The 25,201-nt window shown below is 38.5% G+C and overlaps 1 protein-coding gene across 4 annotated transcripts; it reads left to right on the top strand.

Annotated features, from left to right (window-relative positions):
- The first annotated feature begins 5,559 nt into the window (after positions 1–5,559).
- Positions 5,560–23,441, top strand: os9 (OS9 endoplasmic reticulum lectin). Of its 4 annotated transcripts, none has more exons than XM_057845139.1 (15): positions 5,561–5,776; positions 6,126–6,308; positions 10,953–11,016; positions 11,088–11,164; positions 11,431–11,529; positions 11,778–11,979; positions 12,219–12,368; positions 15,660–15,775; positions 16,274–16,334; positions 16,464–16,546; positions 16,635–16,832; positions 17,097–17,298; positions 20,912–21,082; positions 21,896–22,005; positions 22,278–23,441. In XM_057845139.1, exons 1-15 carry the CDS (start codon positions 5,627–5,629, stop codon positions 22,413–22,415), a joined length of 2,004 nt encoding a protein of 667 aa, XP_057701122.1. In that variant the 5' UTR covers positions 5,561–5,626; the 3' UTR covers positions 22,416–23,441. The 4 variants fall into 4 exon arrangements, with proteins under 4 accessions (XP_057701125.1, XP_057701122.1, XP_057701121.1 ...); XM_057845138.1 differs by having other exon boundaries at positions 16,271–16,334; XM_057845140.1 differs by having other exon boundaries at positions 5,568–5,661; positions 16,271–16,334.
- Positions 23,442–25,201: the final 1,760 nt, after the last annotated feature.

Below are 25,201 nucleotides of genomic sequence, written 5' to 3'. Positions count from 1 at the left end.
GCACACACATTCCAAATCCTACAGGAAATCGGGTATTTTGGATTGAATGTGAACTTTTTATCGATTTACAGTGTGCACATTTTACACCTTGGCACCTAGGGAATTAGTTTGATCATTCTCAAAATTGGTGAGACTGTTCATGAGGCATATGAAATCTTAAGTTATAAAAATGGTGTGTTTTCATTCACGGGCCTGACCTGGGCGGGGCGCCAAATTCTTCCATTTTTTCGCCAAAACACCGAATTCGGAAAATGACTGATAACTCCCTCATACAACCTTCAATCTATTTTAAATCTGGCATGTGTGTGAGGTATAACAGCCTGAGCAGGACTGGATTGAAAATTTACCATTTGTGCCTGGCGCCTCCTAGTGGGAACAGGAAATGCCCTTTTTTACGGGACACACTCCTCCTCTAAAGGGAAAAAATCAATCTACCTCAAAGCTGCATAAGGGAAGCCTTAAGACCTGTCTTCAGGTGCCTGATGAAAAATATTGAAGTTTCGTTGAAGCGGAGGGGTCCAAACAGGAAAGTGAAAATGACTGTCAACAATTTTTCTCTCCAAAAACTTTGAACAGTCATAACTCGGCAGATATACAAGATATCTGCGCCAAACTTCCCGTGCTTGTTGAGAGTCATACCCTGAAGGGCCTTGTAGGGGTCATTTGCATCAACCCTACAGCGCCAACTAGTGGCGATAGAAAGTCACTCGTTTTTCCAAAACATGTCCAGTTCTTTTCATGTTGGTCATTGTAGTTTCAAGACCTATTAAAATACTTTTTTACGGCCCATGTCCACGTGTCTCTGTCTGTTGCCGTGACGACCCTTTGTTCGCCATTTAAAGGAAATATTTTTTTTCAGAGACTCAGGGAGCTTATAGAGCCACAATAGTTGGCACACTTGGTCGAATTGGCCCAGTTAGAAGATTAATTTTGGTTTTGAATAAGGGCTTGGCTGCACAGCTCAGTAGTGGCTCCTTTTTTGTAGTACTCTCTCCAATAGGGGTTTTTATCTCTTGGGTGTGGGAATGTAAATAGGCGACTTTCGAGCATGTTAGGTTCTAATGAGATGATTAGAGAGGAGGATCTGCCACCACCCTGACCTGCACACAGTCCGAGTTGCGTGACGTCCGAGTTGCGCTAGATTGCGAGGGCCCGTTCAGTCCTGCTTGCAGGCCTAGTTTTTTTTTTAATTCAATCGCTGGCTGACCTCCAGCCTCGTATTTTGAACAATATCCTCCCATGAATTGCTTGCCATTTGGCAATCTTCGTAATGTCTTGATGAGACATAGTTTTAAAAAATATATATATTTTTTTAAAATTTTATTATTAAACAACCACACAAACATTACAACATAAGTGGCATAGTACATTGTTAAACAACTTTAAACATAACAGACAAGCCTAATGAATTATCATGAATCTAACATCAGAAATTACAATCATAAATAACTGAGTAAAAAAAAAAGAAAAATAAAGCGAAAAATATGAATTAAAATAAATAATATATATACAAAAAATTAAAACAAATAAGAAAAAGCAAAAGAAGAATTTTAGTGTATTCGCCAAGTCCAGCTTTTACACAATCCTACAAAGTGAAAAAATAAATGGTCAGTCGTCTCAATGTCTTCATTACAAAAAAAATACAGTTGTTGTGGTCCAAATTAAAACTGAGCCTTAAAAATTCTGTAGAGGGGTACACTCGGTTTACAATTTTATAATGGACTTCATTTGCCTTTGGTGAAATTGGAAACTTAGAATTTGGATCTCATAATTTCAACATCTTTCTTAGAAAGAAATTGCAGAATTGAAGTTCTGTTTGACGAAAATGGGTACATTTTGTCCATAAAAAAAAAATCTGAATTTTGACATTGGGTAAATTAGAATCATTGATATTGTGTCCATTTATCAAAAGCGAAGGAAGTGTTGACTCCAGCTTCATTTGAAACAAATTATAAGATAACTTAATAATCGACTGGGGCAAGGGCGTAGGTTAGCATCGGGACGGTAGGGACATAACACTACCAACTTTTCAGGATTCTCAAATTGTCCCCACCAACTTTTAAGCAACCTTATTTGCATTATATGAGTTCTGTTATATAGGTGATTTAGATTGTCTTCCCGTATGTTGTAAGAACAGAAGTGACCCAACCATTATTAATGGAATTATTTTCATTATGTTCACTTACATTTATCCCTTTTCACTTGCTGAATGACACAGTCCATTTTTTCCCCAAAACACGTGTGATTGGCTGACGACTTGCCCCCCCAATACACACATGCACTCACAGCCCTGACAAAAACACAACATGTCGACAACATGCCGCCTCCTCCACCCCTTTCACAGGGAAGGGATATTAGATGGGGGTTTTTTTTCGGCCAGCAGCAGCCACTGTAGCTTTCATTTTTTTGATGAGCTTGGCTGTGCTTGTGGACAAAAGCAGTAGTGTTTTACCTAAAGGAAGGCTCCATTTTTGTTTATTTTTTTATTTCCTGACTATGACATTTTTTCTGTTATATTTAATTTCTTTATTTAGACAGACAATGTTGAGTGGCAAATGATTATTTTTTGTATTTCTGGATAGTTTAGATATCATTAACATGTTTGTATTGTGTATGTTCTGTAATTTAAGTTGTCTTCAAATATTGCTCTTTAAATTTGCAAAGATATTTATTCCAGAAAAAATGTTTCTTTAGTAGTTTTTGAAAACAAAGGTTTGAATCAAACGGTGTATCACCTGAACCAATACTTATGAAAGTAAGTATAATACAGATTTATTTTGCAATGATCAATTAATTAGGTTCATATCACCCAATCTGTATGGTCTCATTAATGTCCCGTCCCCAACAAAAAGTGTTCATGCCGGTTATGCTGTTATATGGTCCCTACCAATGTTGAGACCAAACCTACGCCCTTGGACTGGGGTATTGCTTTGATAAGTTTTCGATACTGCTTTTTATGAATCCAATTATATTTGGAAAATAAGCTTTCAAAAGGTGCTATATTTCCAGAGTCATCCAAGAGGTGCATCACTGACCAAATTCCTCCCTCTAGCCAATTTTAATAAATCAGTGATTTATTCTTTAACAGAATATATCGACAGTTCATAAAGGGGTACAGTGGGGACTGAAATTGTGTTCATAGATCATTCTTCAATACTGCAGAACCTGTTGGTGATACGTAAATAGTTTTATGGGAATTTTTTTAAGGTCAAAATCACATCTCAAAAGGAATTCAATACCTCCTAACTGGTTAAAAATGCCGTTTGGAATGTGAAACCATAATTTTTCTGGTTTTTCAAAAAGGATTGCAACCAATTAATTTTAAAAGTGCCATTAATACAATAAACATCAATAAGGCCTCCTTTCTCATCATCTTTAATCAAAGTGCCTTTTCCAATATAATGTGCTTTCCTATTCCAAATGTAATTGAAATTAGCCTGATTTATTGATTTGATCACTTTTCTTGAAAGTGGTAGAGAATAGGCTGTATAAATGAATATAGAAATGCCTTCCATCTTCGTGAGAAATATTTGACCTATGATAGAGATGTCCCGTTGACACCAGATATTTAAAAGTGATTTACATTTTTCTACATTTTTCCAAATACTAAAGTTATTTAAAATGTCAACACCCTTAGAAATGTGTAAACCCAAGTATTTACTTGTTTAATTTACTGGTATGTTATGAATTGTTTTCAAATGAGAATCATGCACTGGCAACAAATCACATTTTTAAGGTTTAACATTAATCCAGATGCCTTTGAAAAGAATTCAGTTGTATCTAAGATTTAAGGGACTTGATCCAAATTTTCAATGAAAATTGTTGTATCGTCTGCTAGTTGGCTAATTGCTAATTGTCTGCTACACACCGTTAGTTTCCTAAAGTCTGCATTTTTGACAAGAATGGAAAGCATTTTTGCTGCTGCAATAAAAAGTAAAGGAGGGATGGGGCCACCTTGTTGAATTCCTTTACTTATTGAGAATCTTGGACAAGTACCTTGTGGTGAAATGACTGCACTCCTTGCAAATTCATTTGATTATGCTAAAAAAATTTATCTCCAAAGTGAAATAGTTCGAAAGTGTTGAACATGAAATCATGTTCAATTGTGTCAAATGCTTTAAAAAAATCTAAGAATAAAATAAAAACTTCATCTTCAATTAAATGACTATATTGAAGCGGTATGCTTAGTTAAGAGTCTTTGCTGTTAGCTCGTGCTACTCTCTGTGAACTCTCGTTACGTTAACTCTCCCTCATGAGCCGGAACGCGCGCGGCTCTTTTATATTCCACAAAGGGCCGCAGTGAGTGCGGGTTTTTGTTCATACCCATCATGAGGACAGCCTTTCACCAATCTGGTTTCTTACAAGTGCAATCAGTTGATTGCAGTCAGGTGCTCCTTGTTTCCACTGAAACCTCATTGGTTATACTGTGTGTGCTGAATCAGTTGGAACAAAGACCAGGACCCACTGCGGCCCTGGAGGACCGGTTTGCCCACCCCTGATAGAGTCTCTGTCACGTGACTGTGACACAGCCGGTAACGCGCTCGGCCAAACAGACACACAAGTACGGTGGGTGAATTATGTCAAACAAAAGGGTCACCACAATATTAAATCAAGTCTAATACAAGTTGTATATTGTTATGGATTGAAGCCCTTTAATAAATCCAGATTGTGTTTCCGAAATTATCTGAGTGATGCCTGTTTTAAGCCTGTTTGCATATATATGAGTTAAAATTTTATACTCATTATTAAGTAATGTTATAGGGCTGAAATTGTCAATAATTTTATGGTCTTTATCAGGTTTAGGAATAAGCGTTACTATTCCTTGCTTCATAGCCGGGGGACTTTTATGGCAGGCTCCTGTAGTGGAGGTAAAGTGAGGCATTTTCTCCGGTAAATTGGTTAAACTCGCAAAATTTAGGACTGATTTAGAAACGATTTGGTTTACAACAAACCATATTAAAGTGGCTAGGATTAGGGCTAGTTTTTGAAAAATAATAATTTAACTGGCAGTACATATACCGCATTTGTAACGTTTGTGAAAAAACAAGCTGTTTGAAAATTGGTTGAAAAAGTAACAATTCGTAGCTTTTTCTATGCAAGTGTGAGCGCCATCCACTGTTATATTTCTCAAATGGACCCGACGCAAAATGGTCAAAATATGTCGACGCACGTTCTCGTTAATAGGGCGTATCGGACATCTAGCAAACAGTCACCGCACTGTTCCGGATTGGGTAAATGGACGTCACATGGTTTAAGAACAACACAAAACATACCGGCAATAATTTCTATTAGTCTCGCTTTTGTTGTTGTTGTTGTTATTTTAAAGTGAATTTAGTTGTTCGTTTTCCCCCGCACGAGTGAAATCACAATTTAGTTGTTTGGCTGTGGCGTGTTCCTTTCAAACCAGCAATGTCTGTACAAAGTAAAATCGTAATACAACAAATTATAACGTTTTTAATTTTAAGAGAGTGATAATTGATTTGTTTAGTGTGTTTTTAATGACAAATTTCAAATGTGGAAATTAGAGAAATGTTTCCTTTTATCAGGAAGCGTAGAAGAAGAAGCCCTCAGCGACGAAGAAGAGAAGGAGGAATAGGAAGAGGGGGAGTGGAGGCGCGAGTCAATCATGGCTGCAAACCATGTACGGCTGTTAAATAAAGTGTACGTTTTCTTATTGTTAGTACTAGCTTGTGTCTCGGCGTTTTTAAACTTGGAAGAATTGAACGAGATGAAATATGAGCTCAAGATTCTTCCTGATCCTGTCATCATGGGCCAGGTCAGTAAGGGTATTTATCTAAGGAGCTATGGATTATTAGTAGTAGTGCTAGCTATGATCACGATTTTTGTTAAGTTATATCATTAAATTGAAACAACCCACACTTGCACACTTACTTACTTTGCTGTGCCTTTACATGGGCAAAAATGTGTTTTCAGTTGGCTTCAATTAAACTCTACCAACGCAGCGACCACTTGACAGCTGTCGCAACAGATTCCCCCTTCCTCGCTTCCTTTAAACTTTATATTGATCATGTGTCGCTGTAAAGCGACGTTACCAATCAATGTCTAGACAAGTTTCATGTTACACGGACCAATGTCAATTTGTATCATTGTTTCCCCTGGCCTAGACCAAGACGGACGAGGTCATGATGGTGTCCAGCAAGTACAAACAGCTGTATGAATGTCGACTTCCAGCCCAGGCGGTCCGCTTTCACCAGGACTCTGTGTCCGATCCTGATTCTCAAGGGTACACAGGGCCGGAAATCCCTGATCTACTTAGCCCCATGCGAGAGTCCCCCTGTCTTGTGTTGGTTAGTGAACATTCTTCTATAATACAGTATTCTGAAATCGATCTAAAGCGTATTCACATGACAGCACAATAGCTGGCTAAAATAAATGTTGGGTTCCCCAGGAATAATTGAGTTGTTTCACTCACATGGTGAGCCATCGTTCAGGGTCCGGGTCCGGGTGTGACAAAATATCGAAATGGTAATATATGGTGATACTTTATATCGCAAAAGGTTATCGATATGCTCCTGCCAATAATTAAGATAACGTTTTAAAAAGGTGTCAATGTTGAAAAAAATAAAAAGGAACCAACAAGTTGCTACCAAAATCTTCCACCATAATAGTCTCAGTTAACTCTAAGGCTGCATTTACGGTGCACGACGCCCAATCCATTTAGGCTAGGTTCATACTACAGGTCTTAATGCATGAATCCGATTTTTTCGTGTTTTTCCGACTCAAGTCAGGCATTAACTTGACGGTCTGAACGGGACAAGTATAGAATAGAACTCGCATAGAATTCGACCATTTCAAATCCGATCTGAGTCACTTTCGTTTGTGGTTCAAATCTGATATGGGACACATTTTTTTCAGAATGTGACTGGCGGTCTGAACTATCAAGACTCCCAAATCGGAATTCATGCAGCAATTACATCAGCAAAGAGCAAGAGACGTGGAGGGAGGCAGCCATGTAGGCATTAGCGCCTAGCTTGAACTCTGCTTTCAAGCACGAAGCGGGCTTGGCCACAATCATAAAAAAATAATTGAAGAAAAGGATAAGCCTTACAATTTTCGATTTTCATTCTGTGCGCCGAATGAGCAATATTTCATTATTGCACACATGGCCAAGTCGGGGCAAACTGACGCACCCACGTAATTTCACGCACACACGTCAAGGCTCGTATGTGCGTGTATGTGTTCTATCAGTCAATATAAACTTTGAATATAAGACTAAACGGGGATTATTAATGTCTTATTTGTGTCCTCTTTTTGGAAATCAAAATATGATCACTCTGGCATGACATACAGCTAGCATGTGTAATTTGTTTTGATGCTTCTGCGCATGTGGGTGTCTTTGCTGAGTGCATCTCGGACTGCAAATTAGTGCGCATGCGTGATACTTGAACGGTCTCAATGGACAAAGGCAGTCTGAACGAGCACGCCAAGAAACAGATATGGCAAAAATCACGTCACCTGAAAAGTGGCTGCAGGAGGTACCATGGCTAGAAGCAAATGATGCTCGCACGGAAATGTGGTACAAAATTTGCCGTGTGAATCCCAATGTCGCTGATAAGAGCAGCGCATTTTATGTAGGGTCAAAGAATTTCGGCCATCCAAACTTTGAAAAGCACGAAAAAAACAGAGCATGTTGCACTTAAGCAAACTATCGATGTCAGACAGGACCCCACTCGCCCTATGGACAAGTGGCGGAATAAAGTTAATGAAGAACAGCGCCATGCACTGACAAACGTGTTTTTGCTCGCATTTCACAAAGCTAAACATGCACGTTCAATGAGCTCTTATGAGGAGGACATCCCACTTTTACAAAGGCTTGGAGTTAATGTGGGAGCCACATAATGCCCTTTATTTTGAATTAGAGCTTTTATGTTTATTTCTTTACATTTCACTTCAAAGTAATGGCAATTTTGTTGTGCTAGTTGATAATCAAGCATTAATAGTTAATATAATTAATTAAAGGTAATTGGTAATTGTCTCTAAGTAAAGCTTGTCATAATTTTATCGCATTCGGCGGGTGGGCTCTCAAGTTCAATGAGGACCAAGTCACATCTCCAGGTCCTCCTCTGAGAACCTGGGCAAAAAAAATATGTGCACCCCTGACTATATGGCATGTCGGCTACACTAGTATGCCTATTATCCGGATTAGTTGTTAGACTGATATTGTAGACTGGTAATGTTACCCGCCGCCTACACGCCGCCTAATATGGACTTGCTGTCTCAACATTCAATATTCATACTCAACTCAACATGCTGTACAACATTCGGATACTCAGGAAGGGACGTCATGCAGTCGCTGATTTTAGTGCAGAATGACAGCATCGTAAACAATGGAGGCGGACGATCACGACGTGGCATTCCTGCTCCTCTTTTCTTTTCCACACATTTTTCTTGAACCTTCAAACTACGTCTCAATAATATAATAATAATAATTATGCTTCAATTCAGTGCCCATTTGGGGTCCTCCCATCGTGGATGAGGTAGAGATGACCATTTTTTACAGAGCTCGTCTCCTGGATTGTCTCCGATCAGCCAGCTGCGGGGCTGGCCCCTCCCAACTCCATGCTGACCGTACATGAGTACTATATATAAAAATGCGTAGAGGAAAATTAAACCCCGAAAAGTGACCTGCGTGGTACCCCCAGTCAAAGAGGCGCGCGATCAGTTTTTTTCCCAAGACATTTCTGCCTGTCAAAACAGTCGCCACTTCCAGGATCACCACTTTTATGCACAACCAGTCCTGGTTGTGGCTTCCAGGAAATATACGCAGCGCCACACCATATGCTTCTATTTTTTATTTTCCAAGTGGTGAGAGCGCAACTGAGCATCGATTTTAACATCCCAAGTAACGAGGTCAGGCTTTCGTTGTTTTATAATGATTTATTTCAATCACAATTTGGCGCCTGCTCATAAAAGCCGAGCGTGCTCTCCCTTCACTCTCGCTCCTGCGTGATGCGTTCAATTGTGATCATGAAAAAAACAGTGATCACAAATAATGAGTGTCTAGAACAGGGGTTGGCAAACTGGTCCTCGAGGGCCGCAGTGGGTCCTGGTCTTTGTTCCAACTGATTCAGCACTGACAGTTTAACCAATGAGGTTTCAGTGGAAACAAGAAGCACCTGACTGCAATCAACTGATTGCAATTGTAAGAAACCAGATTGGTAAACGGCTGTCCTCATGATGGGTATGAACAAAAACCAGCACCCACTGCGGCTCTTTGTGGAATAGTTTGCCCACCCCTGGTCTAGAAGGTGTAGTAACTTCGAAATTTGCCGCGGGCAAGTAATGAGTTTCCGGTTCAGAGGTAAACCGTGCGGGCGATGACGTAACACATGAGGCTTCTCCTTTCTATGCGTGCAAAGTTTACGCAAATGCGGGCGTACCTTGCAGCGAAGTGTGGACAGATATAAAAATAGTCGGCAAATTACTTTGGAGAAAATTATCTGTCCTAGTGTAGGCGTAGTCTGATCATGATCCTGATTATTTGATTCAGGTGTGTTGGAGGAGGGGGACATGGAAAACACGACAGAAAAGGTGGCCCCGAGGTCCGGTTTTGTTGATACTATACTGTCCAACGGTCTGCTTTGAGTGGCTGCAGAGCAGCATTTGGCTCTTTTCTCAATTAGTTCATTTTTCAAATGTAAAGTAATTGTAAATTTGGAAATGAAGGTGCGGCTAAAAAAAAACAAACATTTTTTTTGTCACAAACAATATGTGTCACAAAAACCGAAGCGCGAGTAATTCGACTCTTAGCGGGCTAACCATGGATAAATCCAAGTGACTCTTATTTCGTCTCTGGTAGACTGCGCAAATGGCTGTACCAGTATCAGAGGTCGATGACCCCCGGCATAGACAAAGGAAAGCATCAAAACTTGAATTCCTACCTATGGACTTTTAACCCTTTAAGTGTCATGTCACAAAATTGCGACAAGCAACTTTGCTGAAATTCCAAGCCATAGAAGCAAATATGGTGCCTACTGTAGTTACTGCCTCAGATTGTGCGGATAGTAGGACTTGTCTAAATACTGCTAATGTTGAGGGGGGCAGTATAAATATTAAACAAACGTACAAACAGCTGCAGACAACGCTATGCTATGCAAGCTATGGGAGAAAATGTGTTGCTAAACGCAGAACAGTTAGAAGTGGTATTTATGTTTCTGATGTAGCATTACGTTGATGATGCCTAAGCTAGGTTAGCGTGAGGGACGAATAATATCATAGGGGGATAAGTCAATGTGGAGTAGGTCTGTGGTGTGCCTAACAATGAAAGATGCCACACACCAAACCATTAAAGGCAAGGCCTTTCATAATATAATAATTGTTGGATTATTACAGCACGTCAGAGATTATTCATACTCACCCAGTCATATCAGTGGTGTTAAATTTAAATTAGCTATGATGCACTGTGCAAATTAGATGAAGACATTCACTCCCATCACAAATTTATTAATTACAGTATGCCTTTAATATAATTTTCATAATACAAGCTTTTTGAAAAAAATGACATCAAAACTGAATATTTTATGGAGTAAAAACTGGCAACTAAAGAGTTAGGTATCTTAAATGACTTTAGCCAGGAGTACTGACGGTGTATGTCCATAAGCCTTCTCATACTCATAAAATTGTGATTACACACAGGTTTTTCTGAATTTTGTAGCCATTCATTATCTTGCATGTGTGCATCTCCAATGTGAACGCAGGCGAATTAGTACCCACCGCACACCCCTGTGGACTTTGTGCTGTCATGCAATCATTAAAAAAACAAGACACCAAATGTACAGTGTCATTGTTTTATTTTATCAAACAAGTTGGTGTGTTGTTACTTTTATTTTTAATGAATTGACAACAGTAAAATAAAATACATTTATATTGAACACTTTATATCAGGAACTGTTTGCTGTTGGTCTATCATTTACTCTTAATTATTTCATCAGACAAAAGATTGGTGGACATATGAGTTCTGCTATACTCAGCATATCAGACAGTACCACCTTGAAGGTAAGAAGATTTTAAATTTTTTTCCACATTATTTTGTCAAGAGTTTTTCTTAGATTTTTTTCACTTGTCAGATTCCGAAATCAAAGGAGACGTTCTCTTCCTGGGCTATTATGAGACTGAATTTGACTGGAGCAATGAAACCGCAAAGGTAATGGTTATCTTTAGATTTGTCTCCCTGACTGATGAAAATAGTAGTTAATAAACTCAACTTTATTCATACAACATTCTGTAAAGTGATTTACGTAAGATATGACATCACAAAACAATGCAAAGATAACATAGTTTGGATTCCAGATTGAAATTAAATTGTGATCATCAGATATCCCGATTTAGGTACAGCAATGGTATAGGATTGAAAGTGAAAAATTAGGATAAGTGCATCCCTAACGAGAATATGTTGTGGTTATGTTTCAGACGTCAAAACAGCACAGACTAAAACGCTTCCACAGTCAGACCTATGTAAATGGCTCTAAGTGTGACATCAATGGGAATCCCAGGGAGGCTGAAGTTCGGGTGAATATACATTACATTAAGTTTGCATTGGTGTAGGTCAGCCCTCATGTAGTGAAATTTTATGTGAATAACTATCTTTGTCACTATGTACTCTGCGGTAAACTGGCCACAAAACCAGGTTATTACCCCGCTAGATAGACTCACCTGTAAAGCTAATGAGAACAGCCACGATACAAGATGGATGAATGGATAATGGATGTACCTGATGAGGTCAAAGAGTAGCATTGTGTTTCCCCCCCCCCCCTCAGTTTGTATGTGAAGAGGGTTCGGGTGACTACATCGCGCGAGTGGATGAGCCACAGTCATGCCGTTACGTGCTGTCCATTCATACAAGTCGCACGTGCCAGCATCCTTTACTGAGCCCTCCATCCACTGCCAAGCCCCAGGGGATCGTATGCCAGCCGGCACTAAATTCACAACAGTACATGGACTATGTCAAAGCTCAAGTCTGTGAGTTGGCCAAAATCTTAAATCACTGCTTTTGGAGCATTTTGCTTTTATTTTCAAATTTCTCACTGAAATGTCACTGACCTAATAATTCTTAGTTCAAATGGTTTGGATTGTCTTATTTTATTGATGAGTAGCTATGTGGCACGTTTTCTGAAATTGTGTTCTGCTTGAAAAGCTGTGTGTTTTGTTTATTTGTGCCTTTATTTGTGCCACCCGCCCCTTTTTTCTTTTATTCCCAGCGGACACAAAGCGTAAAGTGGAGCAAATCTCTGAGGAGTTGAGGAGCATTGATGAGATGTTGGCTGGGAATGAGGAGGCAGCGGTGGACGTAACCGTAGAAGAAAGCTCTCCAGATGCCATCAATGATCAGGACACGTTTCACAAGAAAGGTTCATCTTCATTTGTGCTGTACCAAACATTACTTTATAGTTGTCTAATAAAAGATTATTATAATTATTATTAACTCATATAGCTCATAGTGCGCCAAGAACCCATAAGAAAGAAGGTGGGGTTGCCAGTCTGATCAGGGACAGTTTTCAATGCACGAATATTTCATGTGGTCAGTTTGATTCCTTTGAATATATTGTCATTCAGCTAAAAAGCCCTTGCAGAGCTGCCTTGGTAACAATTTACAGACCACCAAAGTATAACACAATGTTTTTTGATGAGTTTACCAAATTACTGTCTTCTGTCTGCATGGACTTTGATTGTGTTGTTTTAGTGGTTGACTTTAACATTCATGTTGATAATCCTGAAGAAGGATGTGCTAGAGAGCTTTTAAATATTTTGGATACATTTGGTTTATCTCAGCATGTCACAGTTCCAACACATAACAGAGGGCACATACTGGACTTAATAATATCCAAAGGTCTTAACATCTCTGAGGTCACAGTGAATGATGTTGCTCTGTCTGATCACTACTGAATTATGTTTAAAATGACCACCCCTGTCCATCCTCTGAAAAGGGAAACAGAGGTGATTAGGAAGCGTTACATAAGTGATAACACTTGTGCGTTATTCACACAGGCCTGTGCCTCACCATTAACCCCTACAACAGCTCCAGTGGAAGAACTTGTAAATAGTTTCAGTTCCAGTGTGATGACTGTAATTGACACTATTGCCCTGATTAAGACAAAAACTTTGTCAAGAAAGAAGAGGTCACGCTGGAGAAATGCCATACTAGCTTTAAAACAAAAGCAAGATTGTAGACGAGCAGAACGCAGATGGCGAAAAAACAAACTACTAGTTTTTTTTTATATGTACAAAGAGAGTCTTCGCAAATACAACCAGGAACTGAAAAATGCTAGACAGTCATATTTTTCAGAGATCATTAGTAGAAACACCAACAATACTCGAACACTATTTTCTGTTGTTGACAAACTGACAAACCCACAAGCATCAATACCTCAGGAATTGGCATCTGAGGTGTCCTGTTATGATTTCGCAGCATTCTTTACACACAAAGTACTAAAGATTAGACAGACTGTGTGCAACTCCAGATTAACAATTGTTACACTAAATGCCTCCCAAAATGTCCCCCACGCCAATCCTAGACAGTTTAGCCTCTTGGACTATGCCACTTTAACAGAAATTGTGTCAAAATTAAAGCCCACAACATGCTGCGTTGACATCCTTCCTTCAAACTTTTTCAAAACTGTTTTTCATTGCATAGCCCCAGACATACTTCAGATTATAAATACTTCTCTCCAATCAGGAGAGTTTCCACAGACTTTAAAAACTGCAGTAATAAAACCTCTCCTAAAAATACCTAATCTGGATGCCTCAACCATTAGCAATTACAGGCCAATATCAAATCTGACATTCCTGGGGAAAATTATCGAAAGGGTTGTGTTTGAACAGATCCAGACTTTTATGATGCAAAACAATCTTTTTAACTCATTTCAGTCTGGATTTCGGCCACAACACAGCACCGAGACCGTGCTTATCAAAGTCCTAAATGATATTCGTCGGAATACCGATGCAGGCAAATCATCTGTTCTGTTACTATTGGATCTCAGCGCCGCATTCGACACGGTTGATCACAACATACTACTCAGCAGATTGGAACAGTGGGTAGGGCTTACTGACACTATTCTTCAGTGGTTCAGATCCTATTTACATGATAGGGATTTCTTTGTGTCAATCGGAAACTATCAGTCAGAACGAACCAAATTCACGTGTGGAGTCCCTCAAGGGTCAATTCTTGGACCGCTCTTATTTAACATCTTATATGCTTCCATTAGCTCAGATAATGGAACAGTATGACATCTCCTATCACGCCTATGCAGATGTCACACAACTTGTACATTTCTGTGTCCCCACATGATTATAGTCCCTTAGTCTCCCTGAGTAAATGCATTCATCAAATCAATGAATGGATGTGCCAGAAGTTTCTCCAGTTAAATGTGGAGAAGACAGAGGTGATCATTGTTGGGCCAAAAAAGGAAAGGTCAAAGATAAGCAGGCAACTTAGCACAATGTCACTTACAGCTACAAATCAAGTCAGAAACCTTGGCGTAATTATTGACTCAGACCTAAAATTTGATAGCCATCTAAAGTCCGTCACTAAATCCGCTTATTACCACCTAAAAAATATAACCAGAATTAAGGAGCTTCTGACTCAACAAGACATGGAAAAACTTATGCATGCATTCATTTTCAGCAGATTGGACTATTGCAACGGTATATTTACAGGTCTTGATAAAAAATCAGTCCGGAAGCTGCAGCTAGTACAGAATGCTGCAGCTAGAGTCCTCACAAATACAAGGAAGCAGGACCACATTACACCGGTTTTGAAATCGCTGCACTGGCTTCCAGTGAGTCAAAGGATAGACTATAAAATACTACCTCTCGTCTACAAAACTCTTAATGGCCTTGGACCAAAATACATGCTTGACTTGTTAGATTCCTATGAGACATCTAGACCCCTAAGGTCGTCTGGAACCGGTCTTCTGCATGTTCCAAGAACAAGAACCAAGCAGGGTGAGGCAGCATTTAGTTATTATGCTCCTCACCTCTGGAACAAGTTACCTGAACGTCTGAAGTATGCTCAAACTGTTAGCTCTTTTAAATCAGGGCTAAAAACGCTTTTGTTTAGCACTGCATATCCATAACTGGCTATATATTTCAATCTACCTGCTTTCTATTCCTCTTGTGCTTATCTCCATTGCTGATTTCAATTATTATTATTAGTAGAAGTTTTTGTTTTATTTTTATTTTTGTTTTATTTTTATTTATTTATTTTTATTCTATTTGTGATTAAACGCGATCTTTTGTCTTGGTTTTTACGTAGTATTGATTTAAAAGGGATTTTTATGATCTTCGTGTGATGTAAAGCACTTTGAATTGCCTTGTGTTGAATTGTGCTATATAAATAAATTTGCCTTGCCTTGCCATATGCAAATCACGTTACGATGGATTTAACATTTTAGCTGTAAATGTGGATTGGACCCCACAGCTGTGCTAAGAAAAGTTGGACTATGAATAATATTTAACTATTATTTTTATGTAAATAACTTGATTAATCACCCAAAAGAAATGTAGTCTTTTAGCAATTAATACAGAATCAGAATATTTACTGGTAAACAATGTCTCAAATTTTTTATTATCAAGGCATTTTCAATGTAATAAACTATTTTTGATTAATCGTATTATATATATTTTTCTTTATTATTAAACAGATACTACTGACATGTCTGAGGATGTAGAGTCAGAAGACCTAGTGGATTCTCAGATATTAGAGGGAAATACAAAACCAGGGACTTCAAAAACAAGCACTTCCCATGATGACAGCGAGGTATGCATTTGGTTGTACAATTTTTTAAATTTTGTAATTTGTTTAATTATCCAATTGTGCCAATGCAAGCTCAAATACCGTTGCACACTTCTTTGTTAAATATTATGCTTGTCGTATTTTTCCAGTTATTACTGTTTCCTTCTGTAGTTAGTTTGAAGCAGTTGATGTGGCAGCAAGTGATTAGCATGTCTGAGGTTCTGAGTTTGAATCAGATCTTCAGCTTTGTGAATGGAGTTTGCTTGTGTGGCTTTTTTCCTCAATACTCACAACATTCCAAAAAATCAATTCTATTTTTATCGAGAACAACTGCAGTTGAACCAAAGTGCTGCACACAAATACAACTCAGACACAAAACCAGCACAACATAATTTGGAAACCACAAGTACGAAGTTTCTTTCCCTAATATTGACACTCACTAGTAATATAAATACATGTTAATTCACTATTGGAAGGAGTAATTTAACTATACTCTTCTAAACTTATTTTCTTTCTCAGCAGGCAGATGATGATGGCTTAAATTCAGTCGTAGAAAATGAAGTCATAGATGATGGAAATGAAGGTACATTTTATATCTCTACTAACAGTCTTGCAGCTACTGATATAATCACCACTTGAGAAGCTACACTGGTTACACTGTTAGTGAGGCCTTAACATGTTTTCTTACTATTTTCTAAAAAAAAATTTTCAGCCGAAAATTTCAACTTTAAGATCATCACTGACCCATCAGACCTAATGAAATTTGTCCAGCATCTCAAGGAGAGTAACAGAAAGGTTGTTTTCTTACCTATCAGCGCAGTATAAATCTTTGCAGTGATTGTGTATTTCACTTCAGTGCAGCATTTTTCCCCCCTCTATGTAGAAAGCACAAAAACATGCAAACAAAGAAGCCGAGAAAAGCGGATCCATAAAGAGCCGAAAAGATGACAGCGAGGATGATGATGATGAACGGCTCCTTCAGGAGTTTGAAGATGAAATGGCGGACATCTCTTTACCAGTTGATAAGACTAACGAGATTAAGGAAACGATGCAAAACGAGTTTGATAACATCATAAATGAGGTAAAGGATGAAATTAACACGACAATGAAAACACCAAATCACAAACTCCACACGATTCCCATGTGTGAGGCAATTTGTTCAAATTGAAAACAATTTTCCACATCGGAATGAGACTTGAATACAAATTCATTTATTGTCATTGGTCAAGAGGCACAACAAAATTAAGGTTTTAAAAAAGCAGCTTGTTTTAAATTATACAATCTCAAAGCATTTCAAATAGGCCCCATTTAATACACCACCAATAAAAAAAACTTTGTATTGAAGGCACAGCAAGAATTGGAGACAGAAGGGCTGAAGGGGGAGTTTGATCGCACTCAGGCGACACAGGCACTGGAGACGACGCTCGATAAGCTTCTTGATCATTTGGAGGGGAAAGAGGAGCAAGAACCTAAGCAGCAAACGACAGGGGCACCGAAGGCAAACGACCCAGCACGGGGAAGTCCCAGCCTGGTTCCAAGGAAGCCCGGTAACCTGGCCTGATTGACTGATGTCACACTTTTTCTCTGTCTCCATCTCAGGCTTTGTCCACATATAGAAGCCAGGGTTTTTGTAATACTAAATATACTGCCAAATTAATCGCGCACGTGTTTTATTTAAGCATAGTTGTAATACTCGCAGACAGGCAGTCCTTTTCATATTCGTCTTTGGATGAAAATAGTCTTAATCATATTTTAGTCATTTCAAAATGTGTTCATCTTCATCTAGTTTTAGTCGGCGATTACTCAAAAGGTTTTTGTCTGTAAAATTATAAGGTTTTTAGTCCAAAAACAAAAGTTTTTCAATTTTGAATGAACATTGACGGATGAGCACAAATTGTGACGTTTACAAGGACAACAAATACTTCATGATGATAATGCACAGTTCACAGCAAAAAAGTCAATTTCAGTTATACCCACCTGGATACCAAGAACTGTATGTTTAAAAAAATAAATAAAGTTGCCCAAGAATATCATACGATGCTCACCACTCTAAACCCAAATGCAAACGCTATGCTAACACTGAGTTACATTTAGTGTGTGATGATGTATGACATATCAATCTATGATCTATAACCTTTTCAAGACCGATGATGTCATTTAATGTGTTTGCGCATGTAGGAACTTGGGGGCAAGACCTCAAGTTCCTATAATTATTTTAGCTTCTGCTCTGAGGTAGGGTATTTCCCGTAGGTCTGTAGGAACTAGGCCTGAACGATATTGGAAAAAAAACTATTAGGCTCGAGCGTATGACGTGGCACTCGCGAGGTTTCCGCCGCTATCGCCATTTTGGAAGCGAGAAACAAAAACAGTGAGGCATTTCAACACAGGTCGCTCTTTAAAAATGGTTGGAAATTATTGTGCGGTAAAGAATTGCAACAACCGATTGAATAGAAAGGAGAATGTAAAGCTCGACGGAACACCATTGCGTTTCTTCCGGATCCCTACATGGAGAAAAGGCGAGGGAAAGTTCATATCTGAACTTACCAAACGTCGAAGAATGGCATGGGTGGCCTCGATCAGAAGGAAGGGCATAACGTTTGATTCTCCAGTTACACACAGAGTTTGCTCTATGCACTTCCACTCCGGTAAGTTAATTTCGTTTGTTTACGCAAATTTCGGTAACTTTATGCCCTAAGTCGGCCTGTTGTTAGCTATAGCTACAGCTAAACAACTAGCATGCATACATGTGCATTGTCTTCATAAGACCTAATTCCTGTCGTTGCTAAATGAAAAAGCTGTAATATGTTGACGTGAGAGAGTGGCAAAGAATTTGTACACAGGCTACATTTTCTGCAACAAAAAATTTGTACATCCGTGGTCACAGACTAATGTAAACACACATTGCCTACCTTTGCTAGAAAGATGGTGTTGCCGTTTGCTATGGTCATAATGTGCAGATTCTGCACCCATCCGCAGCAAAACTGTTTGTAGCTTTGTAGCGATTTGTAGTTTCGGAATTGCTGATGAGTGTAGTAACATACACTAAATACAGCACGATGTCCATTTCGCGTAGTGGTGGAAGCTTGTCGACATCTTTATTCCATTTGTGTTCGGCTTGCTCGTGAGGGTCAACATTGTTCACATCCTTAAAATTGCTCACATATCTGTCCTTCGCCGTGGTAACAAGTTTGTCTCTGTATCGAACTGGCAAGTTTTCCTTACATTTTTCCATCTTTGGCACTCGTAGTTGAATTGTATTTGCCGTTAAGTTTAAATGTCCCATGATGCAAACGTGCTTCCGAAATGGCTGCGTTGTCGCAAATCTCGCACGATCCCGTAAACGCTCGAGCCTAATTGTTGCGATTTTTTGGGGGGGGTTTGCGATATTATATTGCGATATTAGGAAAAATATATACATATCTTTTTTTAAAGAAATTTTCACTAGATGACTTGAATAGATGTTTGGAAATACTTTGGATGACACACCGTTACCACAGTGTATTCATATAATACCGTTTCATTTGTGAATGATGAAGATTGCTGTATGAAGGGATCCAGGAAGCCATGTCTGCACAAAATAGATCATTTATTGAACACTGTATTTTACACTTCAACAGGAGCAAATACATTGAATGACAAATAAAAGAGCAGGTACATTAGTTCCCTGAGTTTTTGACAAAATATTACAATACATAAAAACTTCTGTAAAATAACAACAAAGTTGTAAAAATATTAGAACAAAGATATTAATTATGACAAATAAGAGTTGTTCACAAACTATTACAATAAATAAAAACCTCAGTTAAACAACAAACAAGTTGTCAACATGTTTGAACTCAAACATTAAATCAAATAAACAAAATGCAAGTGCATTAGTCCCCTGAGTTGTTTACACAAAATATAACAATAAATATAAAACTGCAAAACAGCAAAAAAGTTTTAAAAATTTTCAAACAAAAATATTAAATATTAAAACTAGACGTGCAGCTGTACTATATATAGTTATTTGAAAAATACAATTTACAATAAATTTAAATATAAAAGAAACAAACTCAATTGAACTTGTAAATAATTGAACTGAATAACTGCAATTAACTTATGAATAACTGAACCATTTAAACTCTCACATTTCCTGCCTTCCTGATAGCTGTCACCAGAGGTTGCGCTAGACTTTTTCGTTGTCTGTCATTTTGACTGACAGGGTGATAAAAATCCGGTCATAATCTATTTTTACCCGTCACTTAAATTTTTAAAATGATAATAATGACATATTAAATAGCAGTGTTGGTCAAAAGTGGTGCGTTACTTACTCAACTCTGAATAAATTGAAGAAACTACCAGCCATGTTGTGTCTACTCTCTGCTCTGTTGATTTGTCATCCAAGACTCGGGGTGCATTCAGGTTTGAGAATAGCGCACGTACTTCTGACTCCAAGCTGTTTGTCCCTGCTCATTCAATTAGGCTACGTTCATACTACAGGTCTTAATGCACAAATCCGATTATTTTGTCATATCAGTTTTTTTTTTGCGTGCCCGTTCAGACTGCCTTTGTCCATTGAGACCATTCAAGTATTACGCATGCGCTCTAATTCGCAGTCCGACGCGCCGCTGCGCAGCATCAAAACAAATGACAAGCCATCCGTCATTCCAGGGCTATCATATTTTGCTTTTCAAAAGGAGGACACAAATAACAGACATAAATAATCCCCGTTCAGGCTTATATTCACAGTTTATATGGATCGATAGCATGCACGCACTGTCCGTGCATGTCACACACACATACGGGCAGTTTGCCCTGACTCCCCTAGACGGGCTGCAGCCAGTTTGTGTGTGTATGATTGGCCAAATCTTAGTTTACTGAGACACTCAGTTTTATGTGGACAAGGCCTCTACCTTCCTCCATGTGCACATCATACCTGGTTGTAATATTCCATCCCAGAAGAGGCACACACATGGATTAGATGCCAACACAATGTAGGGCAAACGTAAAGAAACATCTGACGATTGGTCCTTTGCTGACTTTAACCCGCACGATCGGTTGTCTGTGTTTGTAAACACAGCCCTCGATTTAGAATGTCCTCTCGTGCTCACGTCTCCGTGAAATCCTCACACCTTGTACCTGACAGCCAGTTGTTGTCCCTCTTTTGTCTCGTCACCCCAGACCAAGATGCTGATGATGACCGTGTTAAGATCAAAATTACTAAGTATAAGACAGGCAGCAGCTCTGGTGGGGAGTTCAAAGTACAGGAGTTGGGAAAAGGAGATCCGCAATGGCAGCACATTAAGGACGTGGTTAAAGAACAGCTAGAGAAAGCAGGACTGAAGGCCGAAGGTATGAATGGGGAGTGTTAAACTTTACGGCTTTTCCCCTCCTTCTCTGTCTCTAATCACTTTGCTTCCTTAACCTACTTTGGCCATCTTAAAACATAAGCGCGATATGACCAAAATATGGTTCTCTCCTCTTTTCGTCTTCAAATTATTTATTGAAAGGAAATTTGGTGAATAATACCTGAAGCATGCGTAGCACTTAAACCAGGAAGTAGGGTTGTCAAAAGTATCGAAATATCAAAACCAAAATGTTTATGGATAAGATATTTGATTGTAAAAATATTGATACTCCACCCATCTTAGTTGTCATGTAGTTTCTATAGTGACAAAAATTGAATTTTTTTTTTTTTTTTTAAATCCAGCTAACATTTCAGTGTTGCACAGTACCACTCCTTGACATTCTATTTTTTTTTTACATTTGTATTATTCATTTATTTGTTTTTGCAAGACTACAGGTCACCATAAATTTGTTATCATGGGGAAATTTTGATGTTGCCCTACTTTTGATAGTGATGGTAATGGAGGATATTGTTGCATTTTCCTTATTTAAAAAAAAAAAAAAGGGGGGGAGGGGGATTTGCGTAGTATCGAAAATTGAATTGAATATTTTAATAAGTATCGAGTTGAATATTTTAGTATTATGACTACCAGGATGTATATTCTGTTTTTCCTATAGTTGCTTGAATGAAAGTCATCCATGTGTGTGCTCTGCCTCTCTCATTCATTCCTCATTCTAGATAAGTGTTGATTTTTTGGAGTGAGTGCTCAAGTTTAATAGGAACCCACCTTAACTCCACTCCTGTTATCTTCTCTATAGGTAAAATTGAAGTAAAAATCTTGACGCGAAAGCATGCAGATGAGACAGGTGATCAGTGGCTGACTGAGGAAGACACAAAATCATTCCGAGAGCTCCTCATAAACCTGCTGGTAAAATATTTTATAGCCTTCACTTTTATTTTTAAATCTCAGCAGAGTAACCCTTATATGGATGTATTGTGTGTCTTTCCACCATTAACTTGTTCAGTGCCATTGACAATAGAAATACTTGATAGTTTAAATACCTGCTCTGATTGTTCCAGGATCTCATTTGACCTGCTTAACTCATTCGTGTCAATTATCATTGGCCCTTGAATGAGACAGACCTAACGATGTATAGTTTAATGCTTATGGAGTAATACTTTGTTCTTTTTGTGGCCAAGACTGGAGGAACGGAAGAAGTTCACAAAGAGCAAAAGAGACAACAGGAGCTAGAGAACAACTATAGGTTTGTTTGGGGCGAGGGCCAAGAGGATTCACAGTCTTCCAGCAACTCTGATTCAGACGACGTGGATTTGTGAGGTCACTCGCACACTGCGTGCCACTGTGGTGAAGATGATGGCCAGCAAGCTTGGGGAGACCACAAAGCACAGTCCCCAATCGACAAAATGAATCTTACAAAGTCGGCAGGTGATATGACTTCACGTTCGCGCCTTCCAGAACCTGCAAAACGTCTTTAGCGGGCACATAGATTTAATTTGTGCAAAAGAATCACTGTCCGCTTTACTTGAATTTTTTTTCCTTTCACTAAATGGCTGCAAAAAACAGAAAATGGACAAAGCCAACCTTTTGTATAAATATTTAAATCAGTCATGCTACCTATCTGGCATGGTTGTCACTGGTTGCAATATACAAAGAGTGCCCTAGTGGTGGACAACACTACACCTCAATGCTTGCACAGGTCATTTATATTCTACTGATGAATATGATACTACATGGGAAGGAACTTGGCAAACACGTGTACATTACACATGCTGTGGCACTTTAGGATTTTCACACTAATGCCAACAAAGGGCTTCCTATGGTTTGGCAAATGGATGAGAAACATAACTATTCACTGTTGTGGTTTGATTTAGTTCTGTCATTGTTATTTAAATAACTGAAATTGTGGAAAGTTCCATGAATATGATGTATGAAAAAATGTCGAAGTTCTCAGTCAATGAGGTTATGGTAATCAGTAAAAGTTGAGTCGAGGCAACTGGGCTCTGTTTGGCAGATATTTCCAATTTAGTCAAAAGTCACTTCTAAATTGTGTAGTCCCCTATTTATGAGACTTACCACTGAATGTCATTGACCAGCCGAACCTGGTGACAAAAATGTCATGTTAACACCACCAGGAAACTGGACAGAAAATGACGACGATAAAATGTGTAATGCAAATAAAGAGAATCCAGTAGTCTCAGTTCAGCTTTTTCTGAATTTTCTCACAAATTAATACATTCTCCCAATGTATCACTGGTGTACCTAAAGGGTTAAATTTGAGGATTTGGAATAATTATGGGTCGACCTGTATATATGTTTTGATTTTTTTTTTTTTTTTAATGTTTTAGCACAAACAGTGGCGTTTGCTTCAGTAGGAGTAAGTAATTGACTGTCTTCCTCTGCTCTAAGAAAAATGAAAAAAATGTTTATTTTGGTAGTATTCATGGTCCTGTACTGCACTTGTAGGCTTGCGGAACCTGAATGAAATAAATTGGGTCTACCTGAACAGCTTTGTATGGAATAAAAGTATCATTACAATCCCATTAAACGCTTTGAATAATGAATTTATTACAAATGTACGATAGGTACTGTGTGGGTGTGTGTATATACACAGGGATGGGGCAAAAACTCATTGTATTTCCAAAAATAATAAAAAATAGTCTATTTTTGTCTACGCAAACAAAAAAATACACCGCCTGTATCTTTATTAAAATACAAGATCCATTCATCCCAAAGATAGTTTTCTTGTTGGTTAGTTTTTCTATTTACATGCATATTCAAAACTTACATCTCAGATAAATGATCTTATATTCTATATACAAAAATTTGTAAAATAAACACAGCCATAATTTATACAATATCCCAAGCCGGTTGTTCTTTAACCTTTTACATCAACTATCACCTTAAAAAGTACTTGAGTAACACCATCATGTCCAACATTAAATTACAGTAGTGTACTTGGCCAAAATGTTCAATCCCCTCAGTTTTTATTTAATAAACAAAGGCCAATTTGTACATAAACATTTTTTTTTCATTGTACTAATTTTGTTTTAATTTTTTTTTTTTTTTTTCATAAAAAAACAGGAGCAGTATTTGCACCTTTTGTGATTTTGCAAGTTCACCCACTTAGAAAATATAGGTATGAAATTACAATCATAGATCCATTTCCACTCAAATGTCCACTCAAATTTGAGACATAATCCCCCCAAAAATTCAGAAATCACATTGTATGATTTAAAAAAAGAACCCCAGTATATTACTATGTTGTTGTTGTTTTTGTACCCCTGAAAACCGGCAATAATTATGACACTCAGAGTTGTCAGTCTACCTTAAAAAAGTCCTTTACCCCATGAGTGACCACCCACCCACCACCTTTTTGAGCCCATTATTGTCATAATCCAACTGCTACCTTGGGCAAGACCAGAGAGCTTTCGAAAGACACCAGAGAAAAAAAGCTGGAAAAGGCTCGGGGACAATAAATAAGAATAAATCGACATTTGCAGCAATTGTTAGAAAATGGAAACTGCTAAACATGATTGATAATCCACCTCTGGGGCTGCATGTAAAATCTCTTTAAAAAAGGGGAGAAAAGTGAGGGCTCAGCCTAGATCTACACGACAGGAGCTGGTCAATGACCTGAAGAGAGAGTTTCAAAGGCTACTAGAACACGCTGGTCCAATGGTTTAAAATCATTTATTGCTTAGAAGGTTCCCCTGCTGAAGCAAGTACATGTGAAGGCCCGTCTGAAGTTTGCCAGAAAACATCTGAATGATGCAGAGGGGCCACGGGACAAAGTCATGTGGTCAGATGAGACCAGAGTAGAACTTTTTGGTGCAAACTTTACTCGTGTGTGGAGGAAAAAGGATGAGTACAATCCCAAGAACACCATCCCCGCTGTGAAGTATGGGGGTGGAAACCTCATGCTTTGGTGCTGCTTTTCAGCAAAGGGGACAGGACGACTGTACTGTATAAAGCAGAGGATGAATGGTGAAATGTATTGTCAGATTTTGAGCCACAACCTCCTTCCCACAGTCAGAGACTTGAATATGAGTCTTGGCTGGATCTTTCAACATGACAATGATCCGAAACACACAGCCAAGTTGAC

This window comes from Corythoichthys intestinalis, chromosome 9 (genome assembly GCF_030265065.1).
Source record: "Corythoichthys intestinalis isolate RoL2023-P3 chromosome 9, ASM3026506v1, whole genome shotgun sequence".
Classification (NCBI taxonomy): Eukaryota; Metazoa; Chordata; class Actinopteri; order Syngnathiformes; family Syngnathidae; genus Corythoichthys; species Corythoichthys intestinalis.
The sequence above is the reverse complement of the archived record's forward strand: the minus strand, read 5'-3'. Positions and strand labels throughout refer to the sequence as shown.